The 12,895-nt window shown below is 33.0% G+C and overlaps 2 protein-coding genes across 2 annotated transcripts; both read right to left on the bottom strand.

Annotated features, from left to right (window-relative positions):
- Positions 1–1,063: 1,063 nt before the first annotated feature.
- On the bottom strand, positions 1,064–3,775 carry LOC110774798 (protein RESTRICTED TEV MOVEMENT 2). The gene is made up of 2 exons (XM_021979384.2): positions 3,411–3,775; positions 1,064–2,023 (listed from the first exon to the last, which is right to left on the bottom strand). The coding sequence occupies exons 1-2, from the start codon at positions 3,553–3,555 to the stop codon at positions 1,227–1,229; spliced, it is 942 nt and encodes a 313-aa protein (XP_021835076.1). The 5' UTR covers positions 3,556–3,775; the 3' UTR covers positions 1,064–1,226.
- Positions 3,776–8,666: 4,891 nt separating this feature from the next.
- LOC130459775 (ubiquitin-like-specific protease 1) lies at positions 8,667–11,306 on the bottom strand. The gene is made up of 6 exons (XM_056827324.1): positions 10,998–11,306; positions 10,739–10,918; positions 10,542–10,646; positions 9,090–9,159; positions 8,882–8,980; positions 8,667–8,780 (listed from the first exon to the last, which is right to left on the bottom strand). Exons 1-6 carry the CDS (start codon positions 11,165–11,167, stop codon positions 8,682–8,684), a joined length of 723 nt encoding a protein of 240 aa, XP_056683302.1. The 5' UTR covers positions 11,168–11,306; the 3' UTR covers positions 8,667–8,681.
- Positions 11,307–12,895: the final 1,589 nt, after the last annotated feature.

Below are 12,895 nucleotides of genomic sequence, written 5' to 3'. Positions count from 1 at the left end.
ATGACCCCACAATTATTACATTGTCTCTCTCTTCCAACTATAAAAAGTTTAGTCCCCACACCCTCTCACATTTAATTAAAAAAATACCCCACTAACTCCTATTACATCTACTTTTTCAATAAAATAACAATGGTTAACCAAACAACTACTTATCACATAGTGCAAAGGTAAGTGTAACGAGTAATGTAGGGCGGAGGGAGTAAATATTATCGAAGTTGAAGATATTGCCGGAAACGAAAATATGGTTCGTATCGGAAAATATTATCGTAAATAGAAATATTGCCAGAATAGGAAATATTGTCGGATTCGGGAATATTACCAGAAACAGAAATATTGTTGGAGTCGAAAATAGACTTCGGAATCGGAAAAAAAATCTGAAGCAAGACGAGCGACAAGACAGAAAGCATGGCTGGCCCATCGTTCGACGAGCCTGCTCGCAAAGTGCACCACTAGCACCGAGCACAAGGCCCAGCGCCAGCACGCAATGCATCAGGCCCAAGCGCGCAGCGCACAACGCTAGGCTCAGCCCAGCTCGTCAGCGCATATGCACGTTGTGCACTTGTCTTGTGCGCCAAGCTTAATTGTGCGGCAAGTAGCTTGGGCCACAAGCTTAGTGCTGGCCGATTTTCTTAATCCTAGGATTCTCCCAAAATTCCCTAATCCTAGTTGGATTTGACTACCTAGGTTTTCCTATTTTCCCATAAATATGTGGCCTATGGTCATCAATAATACATTAATGCATATGCTTTGCCTATTACAAAAGTGAAATCCAAAATTCATAAACATCTTAGATTATATCCTAGTTAGTTGAACCTAATGCAGATTCGAACATGTTGTGGACTTATATAAAGAGTTTGAGGTTTTTACTTCATGATTGGTGCCAATAAGTTTCTTTAAAGTATATCTTTCTTGTTTCTTTGTTTGTTGTTCCTTTACCGTTTAAACAAAGTATCATATAATTCATTCCCTCTTATAGTGTTCCTGATGTAATAACAATAATCAAGATAGATAACAAGTTTACAAGAGACTATTTAAGTCAATCCAACTTAATAACCACATAATATGAAGCAATTAATGCCACAATATATAATTAAATAGTATCATCAATATCACATTATTTTATACATAAATATATATTCACCGAACATAACATGAAATATATGGTTATACACACTTATACTTCGTACATGATAAGAAATGAAAAGTAAAAATAATACTCCGTATAATTAAAATGAATCCCCAAAACCAAAGGAGTAGGATATGTATGTCCCAAGTGCAACAATGACTAATACTGCTGCACCCATATTCATCAATAGTTGTCCGTCTTCATTAAACTGAGTTTTCATCAACCTGGTATTATGATCACCACCAAATTTACTGGTTTTATCTGATTCACCAAGAGCATCATCATACATTTCATGGTCCTGATTTTGTTTAATTCGGCTTGTTTGTGTCGTTCCTTTGCTTTCACCTCTCTTATTAGAATCCAAAATGTCATTGTGATCTTCTGTAAACTTTTCTTTGGCATGATGAGGAACTTGTTTATTATCTAGATTGTTTTGTGATGGTTTAAAATCTATTAGAGGCGGTGGTGGTATAACATTTGCTATTTGTTGTAATTCAGGCTTATTGTCGCGTTTTCTAAAAACAGGAAATGGTGGGTAAGGGTAATTACTTCTTGTTTGAGCTTGAGGTTTTGAAGCCATTTCATCTTGTAACTTAGCTTCTTGTTCAGACTTTGGTTGTTTTACCACGTTAGGTGTTGTTACATCACTTGATGTTGGAGGTTCTTCATGTAACGTCGTTGTGTTTGATTGTTGTTCAATTGGATTCTTTTTTGGCATTGTAATTCGAAGAATTCCACCTTCGAATTTCGCTCCAATCTCACTCATGTTACATTCTTCTGGAACCACAACCTCTTCTTGGAAACGACTCCATTTATTACTTGTCACCAGACGTTCTCCCCGAACTCTTAAAATCCCTCTACTTTCAGCTATTATTCTGATTTGTTCTTTGGCAAAACCTACAATAATAATGGTCAAATTTTATATTATTACAAATTAAAATTATAGCTATAATATATAGGAGGACACCAAACTTTTTAAAAGTTGACTTATATTATAGAAACACACGTTAATACGTTAAGGTATCTTTTGAAGATTTAAATATATATTAGTCAAAAATACATGAGCATGAGCATGAGCATGTGATATTTTTTATTTACGAGGATACACCTTATTCAGGGGCAGGGCGCATATAAAAAAAATCCGGCAATCTATTGTGGATGAAATGTTATTGTAATATAGAACTAATAAAAAAAAAGAGTGGATAATGGACTAATGTGAGCTTAATTAAGATATTCCTTTAATCTCTTCATAAAAATCCTAAGGTCATTAACGTAAATGATCTTTTGATGTCCCTTATAAACTAAACTATAATATTCTAAATGACAATTGAATAAAACTAAATTGTAATAATTAAATAATAATAATAGAAACCTTAGAAGGAAAAATTACTTTTAATAATCCAACCTTTTGGCGATTAATGAAATAACAGAAAAGGAATAAAGTAATAACATGAAAGTAATACGGATTAAGAGAAGGAAAAAATGTCAAACAATTACTCATTAATTATCTCCTCCTTATGTTTTTGAGGGTACTCTGTAACGTATGTTGGTTAATGTTAAGTCATTTGGGAAAAGAGGACGACACGTATAAAATGGTTAATCAAGTTTATTGAGGAAAATAAAATAGGTCAGGCAATCGTCACTTAAACTCAAAATCCCTTATATATATTCGCACGTATCGCATGCATATGAGAAAATATTGTGTTTTACTTTGATATTATATTATAACACTGGTTTGATGTTTGCTAAATATAGATACGTCAATATTTCTTTAGAGAATATTTTAAATGACTTTTTTATATAATATTTCAGGTTAAATTCTAATAACACAAATTTGCTTCTTATATTCACACGTATTGCCAATCAAGCAATGCATTGGCCTAGTGGAAAAGATTTCACCTTACAATCAAAAAGGTAAAAGTCCAATCCCCACTAGGGGCATTTTGAGATGGGGGCAGGGGATCCCTTACCATTCCCCCACTCTCAAAGTGTCTAGCATCCTAACCCGAGTCTGGTTGACTTGTGCAAGATTCCAGCCCGATAGGGTATTTTATCTTACCTTTAAAAAAAATTACACGTGTAATGTGCATATGATCGAGGCTAGTAGATTATACTTTCTCTGGTTTTTAGTTGTACCGTGTTAACATAATTTATGCCCTCCTTGACCAGCATATAGGAAGTACTAGTATGTCATAAAATATACACCACGTATTTAATTAGCAGAAGCAGAATTATTAGTATTAGGATAAAGAAAAGGTAAAAGGAAAGAAGTAAGAACACTTACCAGGAAGATGGTAAAGCAGTATAGAAGCTCCTTGTTCATGTTTCCATTCAAAAGTTGGCTTAAAATCTTCATAAACCGGAAGAATGCCAGATCTTCCTGGGCGCCTACCCGCAACAACTGCTGCTCCTCTTGGTCTCATACTCATTCTTGATCGATGTAGATTACTTATAAAACCCGAATTACACGACTTAGCTAGCTTGACCGGATCGCGGCTATTCAATTCGGTCTTAATTAGGTGTTTACGGGTCGTACTATGATCAATTATTGATCACTTCCTTTATTTTTATTTTAGCTCTATTATTGTGTTGGTGCATGCCTTAAGGTCTATATATACATATTCATAATGTGCATGCCAATTAAACTTACCTTATAGCCATTAGAATATGCGTACAATTTTTTGGGGGTGTCCTATGAATCAAACATACCAATTTCTTTGCGTGAATTGGTTTACAATTAAGGATAAGCCTCGATTATCTTGCTAATTGTTTACCTTTAACTATTCTTTTGTTAAGGGAGATACCAAATTCCTTGCTTGATTTACACACTTTGTTAATGCATTTATCATATCTCAACCTAACGCTCATCCATTCCGTATTGTGTACCAACTTCTTGTTTACAAGCCTATGCCTAAGAATATTCATCTTCCCAAACTTGTTACTCATAACGGTATACCACATATACGTTGCATCATATCCTCTCATATTTTCTTCTTACATATGACGTATGAGCAGAAAATGCGAGAGGGATAACCAATGGACATAAAAATACTTTGGTTACAAGGTGTACCTAATAATTGTTCATGAAGTTTGATATAACATACAACTATTATGAAAATGTTGATATATTGTAATAAGCTGATGAGTGAAAGATCTTATCAACGATCATAATTTTGATAAAAAAAAAATACCCTTTTTTGGTTCAATATGTCATTTATTCAATCACTTATGTTTTAAATGTAATAAATAAATTAATTAATTTTACGATAAAAAAACCATGTAAACTGTCGGATTGTTACATTCCGCAGTTTTTTGTCAGTGAGTTACGATAAAGTTGATGTAAGTAGTTGCATGAAATTTATATACTACGTATAAAAGGTATAGGAAAGAAATAAAAAAATATTGCTTAAAATATTACTTCCTCCGTTTTAATATTATTGTATCATTTTGTTTTTAAGTAAATTTCACAAATATTGCACCATTTTTATTTTACGAAATAAATTACTTCGTAGTTGATTTCACAACTTCAAATACTCAATTCAATATATATACCCTTACATTTTAACACTATTTAATTTATTTAATGTTTGTAATCACATAGATAAGTTTGTATTTTTTCTTTTGTATCTTTTCCTTTTTTTCATTTACTACATTTCTTGTGTAAAATTTACTCTCTTTTATCCCTTTTTGTTTGCCCCATCTGTCATTTAGGTCGTTCCTAAAAGATTGCCCTATTACCATAAATTTTCACGAGACCACAACTTTCCTCTCATATAAAATACATCCGGGTCATCGCTTTTGTCTTTTCTAATACGGTGGTTCTAATATATGAACTGCTAATACCGTTAGCGGTTTTATGTTGAATTTTAGAAAAAAATATATATACGAAGCTTTTACCCGATCCTACGTGGACCGTACCATGGGAATTAGTTTTTAAACCGATGCAACATAATGTTGAAACACATATGGTGTAATTTCTATAAAAAAAAATTGTTAGTGAATATGCCTATAAAACTTTCTTATTATTGGCATAAAAGTGTTAAAGGTTTTGCTTCTTGTGCAAGTCTTTTAAGGAGATACTCCGTACTTACAAGACTTTTACAATTACCCCGTATTCTTTTAAGCAATGAAATCTGTACTTCGTATCATTTACTTCGTATTATACTATACAAGCTTAGATTTGCACGCTATGTGCAGTGGCGGACCCAGGATCGTAGGTCGGGGGACACAAAAGCTACACGAATAGTTGCTACTCCGTAGTATATAAAAAGACACAATAAATATTTGTAAAAAAAAAAAGAAAAAGTGGGTAACTTATAGATTTTTTTATGATGTTAAATTCTTATAGTTGATTTTAGATAACACAAAGTTTATATATATAGATTTAGAATTTTTTTGTAAATGTATCACTAAAAATCTATTAAATAATGTACAAAAACGAAGATGACTACTGTGATAGAATACTCCGTAGTACGTAGTTAAAGGAAATTATTTATTCTTCTCGAAGTGGACTTTTTTAATTAAGAAAAAAATATAGTCCAAAAAATATAGTTGCTACTCCGTAGTATATAAAAAAGGTATTATAATAATTTTTGTATAAAATAATAATAATAAAAAAAAGTGGGTAACTCTTAGATTTTTTTTATAATGTTAAATTCGAATAGTTGATTTTAGAGTCTAGACAACACAATGTTCAAATTGATTGAGAATATTTTTTTGTAAATATATCACTAAAAATCTATTAAATAATGTACAAAAATAAAGATGACTAATGTAATAGAATAGTTAAAGGAAAATATTTATTCTTATCGAAGTGGTCTTTTTGAAAAAAAAAAAATATATATATATATATATATATATATATATATATATATATATATATATATATATATATATATATATATATAGATTTAGGTTCACATGAGAACCACCTTATGGTGAGAACTTAGCTTATGGTGAGAACCTAAATCTTGACCATTGATTTAGATTAATCTTGACCCTTCAATAATATCACGATCTATATTAATCATTTTATTTCCTTCTGCTCCACTTCTATACGATTAAAACCTTGATTTCTACATCTATGATACAATACATAGTCTTGATTTTTAAAGTCTTTAATAAATCAGCCTCCATAATTGCCTAATTGGTAGAATCGAGTGCCTCCATAATTGGTAGAATTGAGTGAAAACTCAATTGGTTTTGGCGGATATTCACGAAATCATGACGGAGTCGAAGAAGAGTACTGCGGTTCTACTATGTATAATTTAATGGAACTATAATTCATGGTCAGAGATTTGCGATTGTACCAGAGAAGTAGAATACTTCATATTATATTTACCTAATTAATTCATCTGAATTTTAATATGGGTAAAGCTAGGTTGGTTTTTCCTTCTTCCAGATTATGCTTTGTAATGGGTATTGCAACATTAATCAATCTATGGCGATGCGATGAGTTTTATGTTGTTTGTTGATCTCACTTTTTGCCAGAGTAAACCTGACGCTTTTACCAACATGTTTACATCCATACTATGGAGGCATTGCACGAAGATTTCTATGTACATGTTTTTTAAACTAAATATGCATGTTTTTTGAATTATATGTGCATAATATTTCAACTGTATGAACTGTGTATATTTGTGCATAAGTTTTTAGTTAAATGTGCATATATTTTGACTTAAATTTGCATATATTTTGTGCAAAATATATATTCATAAATTTTTACTTAAATGTGCATATATTTTGTGGTAAATGTGCATATATTTTGGTGGTAAATGTGCATATACTTTAAGATAAGTATGCATATATGGATGAGAAGATCAATATTTTTTATTGACTCTTAAGCTTGTTTCTACGTAAACGTAAAACAAAAATAAGATTTTCGGCCATTGAGGAGAAAATCAAAATTTATAACTGTATAGCCTCAAACCTCTTTGACATTAAAAAGAAGCGTCTAACAGACGCAGTAATAAATTAGGCAAGCGTCGCTTTAAGTTAGGCTAATATTTACCTTACATATATGCGCATATAAGGGCCATTAGATTTATTTTGATCTAACGGCTATAGAGGTGGTTCTCACGTTAAGATAGGTTCTCACCTTAAGGTGGTTCTCACAGGAACCTCACCCTCTATATATATATATATATATATATATAGTCCAATTTAATGAGGTGGAAGAAAGAAAAATGGTTTGATTTGTAAAGAAAGTTACAATCGATGTTTATTGATAGTGAAAATCATTGACTAACTAGAAAAAACTAATTGAAAGAACCAAAAAACGGCAATTAAGTTTAAGAGGGAAAACAATTATTCAAAAAAAAGTTGAAGAGGAAAAAAATGTGCAAAACTAATCAATTTGGTTATCGAACCCGGGACAAAGTGACACCCTAGCATAATTAAACCTCCTACATTAACCATTGAGGCAAGCTGCGCTTTCCATTTCATTTAAGCAGATTTAATATATAACATTTATTTAGGGTGTCACATATAAAATTCCAGTTTTTTTTTTTTTTCTTCCGGCGGTGACACGTACCCCCCCGGCCCTTAGCTGGGTCCGCCATTGGCTATGCGTGCACAATATAAGATACGTACTGGTATTAATGTCCGTGCGATGCACGAGTTTGTCAATTTTATACATCTTTGTCTTATTATATCATCATCTATACATAGGTGTTTTTATAAATTATGCGTATAAAGAAAAGTTAAAATCGGTTCCCTTATCAAACTGGATTATAAGTATTTTCTTAAGATTTAAAATATTACACTCATAGAAAAATCAAACTTATAAAATGGTTAGTTTAATAATGAGAAAACTCACTAGTGGAAAAAGGGTCATTTGCATCGCACTTTTAAGCACATTTGCGTCGCACATCGTGCGTGGCAAAAGCTCTCGACGCAAATGACTAAAAGTCATTTGCGTCGCACATTTGTGCGACGCAAATGAACCTTATTTGCGTCGCACATTTAGCTAATGTGCGACGCAAATAACTTTTCAGGCATGGTGCTGAAAAGTCATTTGCAACGCACATTAGCTAAATGTGCGACGCAAATAAGGTTCATTTGCAACGCACATTTAGCTAATGTGCGTTGCAAATGACTTTTCAGCACCATGCCTGAAAAGTTATTTGCGTCGCACATTAGCTAAATGTGCGACGCAAATAGCTTTTTAGGCATGGTGCTGAAAAGTCATTTGCAACGCACATTAGCTAAATGTGCGTTGCAAATGACAATTTTAGCGCCAAAAAATTAAGTCATTTGCCTCGCACATTGAGCTAACGTGCGTTGCAAATGACTTATTTTTTTTAAAAAAATATTCGTTTTTTAATATTTTAGTTGGAAATTCCGACATGATCGTCTTTGAAATTAGACGCTTCATTCCCAATACCGGGAATACATTTATAATTAATACCTGTCACTAAAGTTTACAACGTAATTAACGTTCCCAATAAAAGGCAATTAAATTCGTCATAGATCGATCAACCAACATGTTACAACAAACATAAAATTATTACAACAAAGGTACGTAGCTAGCTAGAGATCAATTTCATATTACAAATTAAGCTAAAAATTCGACATTGTTCATGAAGTAATCTGCCCAAAAATCTTTCACCTCATTAATCTCCTCCGGTGAATAGGGCAATGTTCTTGAAAAATCCTAAAAAAGTGTAAATAATTCAATTTATCAACGATTGATCAATATAATAGTTTTGTGTACTTCAATTTATTATATAAAGTACGTAGTTTATGAGAACATACCTTAGTAAGATCTTGACTATTACCATGATTCATTATTATGTCGTACATAAAACGCATGACGTAGTAGCCACAATCTAGTGATCCCGGTTGTTGAGCACACTAAATGCATTAAAATAAATAACACAAGTAAAATTTCTATCACATTGTATGTTATAATTTTGAAAAACTTATTTCTTAGGTAAATAATAAACTAATTATATATATATACCTGTGCTGGAATCCATGTTAATTTAGTTCCCTTAGATTGTCCACCTAGTCTCTTGTAACTCCGAAAAGCACTACACATTCGATAAAATATGCAATTATATATACTTTGTTTACACATGTAAATGCAAAGAATATTTTACATGTAAGTGCAATTATATACTTTATTTACACATGTAAATACAATTATATACGTAGTAGTCACATTTAAGGCTAATTGGGTCGTTCTAGGTCATTTTTAGGCAAAAATGATGTTTTCGAACCCAACTTTGAACCAAAGAACCTAAGGAATGTTTTCAAACTTATTACACGTCTCATATGCATAGTTATAACTTTCTAAGGCCCTTTACAATCTATTATTTCACATTTAAGGCTATTTGGGTCGTCCTAGGTCATTTTTAGGCAAAAATGATGTTTTCGAACCCAACTTTGAACCAAAGAACCTAAGGAATGTTTTCAAACTTATTACACGTCTCATATGCATAGTTATAACTTTCTAAGTCCCTTTACAATCTATTATTTCACATTTAAGGCTAATTGGGTCGTCCTAGGTCATTTTTAGGCAAAAATGATGTTTTCGAACCCAACTTTGAACCAAAGAACCTAAGGAATGTTTTCAAACTTATTACACGTCTCATATGCATAGTTATAACTTTCTAAGGCCCTTTACAATCTATTATTTCACATTTAAGGCTATTTGGGTCGTCCTAGGTCATTTTTAGGCAAAAATGATGTTTTCGAACCCAACTTTGAACCAAAGAACCTAAGGAATGTTTTCAAACTTATTACACGTCTCATATGCATAGTTATAACTTTCTAAGTCCCTTTACAATCTATTATTTCACATTTAAGGCTAATTGGGTCGTCCTAGGTCATTTTTAGGCAAAAATGATGTTTTCGAACCCAACTTTGAACCAAAGAACCTAAGGAATGTTTTCAAACTTATTACACGTCTCATATGCATAGTTATAACTTTCTAAGGCCCTTTACAATCTATTATTTCACATTTAAGGCTATTTGGGTCGTCCTAGGTCATTTTTAGGCAAAAATGATGTTTTCGAACCCAACTTTGAACCAAAGAACCTAAGGAATGTTTTCAAACTTATTACACGTCTCATATGCATAGTTATAACTTTCTAAGTCCCTTTACAATCTATTATTTCACATTTAAGGCTATTTGGGTCGTCCTAGGTCATTTTTAGGCAAAAATGATGTTTTCGAACCCAACTTTGAACCAAAGAACCTAAGGAATGTTTTCAAACTTATTACACGTCTCATATGCATAGTTATAACTTTCTAAGTCCCTTTACAATCTATTATTTCACATTTAAGGCTATTTGGGTCGTCCTAGGTCATTTTTAGGCAAAAATGATGTTTTCGAACCCAACTTTGAACTAAAGAACCTAAGGCAAAAATTTTGGCAAAAATGGCATTTTCATATGCATACTTTACTTACTTGTTTAGTGGCTCCTTAATCATCAAATTTCTCTTCTTCTGTTGAGAATCAAATATGTAGACCTCACGTTTAGACAAGCAAAGAACTAAAAGCATCCAGTGACTCCTACATACAAACAATAAACGTATGTAGTTAGAAAAAAAAAAGTTAAATTTATAACAATCAATTAAAAACGAAGTTCAAAGTAATTTTCATACTTTTCGTAGTATGGACATAAGATGAATGTCTTAGAACTAAGTGCACTCATGGACCTCGTGATGTACAATAGAATTCGATCTGCATCGGACTTTAACATGGTGGCCGAGATCATCTCCGGGCACATGAATCCAATACTATTGGGGTGACAATCATCGTGAAAACACAACTCACTCAAAGCCCTATAATATAGAGTGTAAGAACGTTAAGACAATCATAAAAATCAAATTTAGGGGCAAAATATGAATTTAGGTAACTCACGTAGCAAAAACTTGTATTATTGATATATTGAGCCATGCTCCCGAGAGAAGTTGATCGGTGTCTTCAACGGTGACACTAATTTCAAAGTCCTTTTCCATATTGAATGTCCTTTTAGTGCAATGTACCTTAACGTGCTCCCCTTCTTTTAATCCCAACATCATAGTTTTCATCACATTGCACTTACCACTCAAATTTTGCACTTTATAATTTTCAAGGAAATAGGTTTTTGATTTAGTGTTGGACGCTTTTGTTCCACTTCCCCCAACCACTATCTCTTTCCCTTTGTTCCCTTTCCCTTTAGGCTCTTTACTTGTAGGCTTGTTTACCTGAGGTATGATTTTCAAATAACGATATACATATTAGTGAGCATACATGGTATAATAGTTCTACTTCAAATTATCATGCATATGTTAGTTACCTCCTCATTCGTAAGCGACACCAAATGTTTTGGCCACTGAGTGAAGGTACCATGAGCTTGAGCAAGTTTCTTAATATATTGAGAAGGCACGGGGACGGGAGCTTCTTTGTACGCGGGCTCAAAATCATCAACGCTCACTTTCACGTTATCGGACGTGACGTCGTTGTGGTGATCAAGGAGCAACTCTGGACATATGGTACCATAGGCAACAAAGACTTTCTCCGAGCCTATGTTCAGGTATAGATGGCACGGGACAGGTTCCTTATTATTTATTTTGAACAATAACGCAAATACAATGTAACATGTTAGAAAAGTTCAATAGAATTAACTAGAAACAAAGTACTTGAAAAACACAAATTATCATACCGTAATGTCGGCAAATGGATCTAAACCCCCGGAACGACAACTACTATGAACATTTGCGTCTATCCTCATATGGCTTGGTATTTGGACACCAAGTTCTTTAGCAAATGTGATAAATTTCTCCATGACCATGGCATCCATCTTGGAGTTCATCTCTTGTATTGTCTCATCTTTGACCCTTTTGGTCACTCTTGCTTCCATTTCCTCCATCTCCGCATCTCCATACCGTCGAAAGCTACGCCGCTCTCCGGTCCCCCACACAGCTTTGATGCCTACTCCACCACCAAATGTTAGTGGTCTCCCTTCTTTAGTCTTACCAAGTGCACGAGATAAGACATCATCTCGTGCACTTTTGGGAACAAATTCCCCTTCATCTTGTTTCCTTTTCCATTCATCCTACATGAAATCAAATGGTTTTGAGAAAAGTTCAACACTTGGTTTCATATTTAAGAACATATATGAAATTAGAGGAATCACAACATTACGCAAAATTGTTAAATGAACTTACAATATTTTCTTTGACCTTTTGTGTGCCCTCATCCGGCAAGTAAGGATTTCCTTTCTCATCTGGTTTCGATCTTGCAAGAAGCCATAAACATGTCCTACTCGGCAAACTTGAAGAAATTGTAGACGCAGAGGAACCTTCAGATGACGAAGAAACTGAGGGAATGTACCCTTTTCTCTGCCATTCACTTGTCATTTCAGCATATGATTTCTGTCCCATATGATGAGGATATATGTTGAAAGATTGACTTTGTCTTGCTTTCTCACTTATTTCCTAATTTTAGGGGGGTAAAAGAAATTATTACAACAAAATAAAACTTAGATTATAACAAGACTTTAAATAAGAATAATTTTTATACCTCAGCTTCTTCGGAGGTACGTATCTTCACAAATTCCTTCCATATATCCTTAGTTATATAACTATACAAATCATATGGCATCTTTTCATCTTTTGGCCTTTTCCTTGTACCCCGAATCCAACCAGTCGCCAATCTTGATTTGAATTCCCTCCAACGCTTATCACAACTCTTTAAGACAACTTCTTTCTTAGTTTCATCTGTGATATGAAATTCTCTCTAAATGAAAGAAAAAGAAAAGGAACAAGAAAGTCTTT

The sequence above is a fragment of the Spinacia oleracea genome, chromosome 4, assembly GCF_020520425.1.
Source record: "Spinacia oleracea cultivar Varoflay chromosome 4, BTI_SOV_V1, whole genome shotgun sequence".
Taxonomy (NCBI): Eukaryota; Viridiplantae; Streptophyta; class Magnoliopsida; order Caryophyllales; family Amaranthaceae; genus Spinacia; species Spinacia oleracea.
This window is presented reverse-complemented; position numbering and strand designations above follow the sequence as displayed.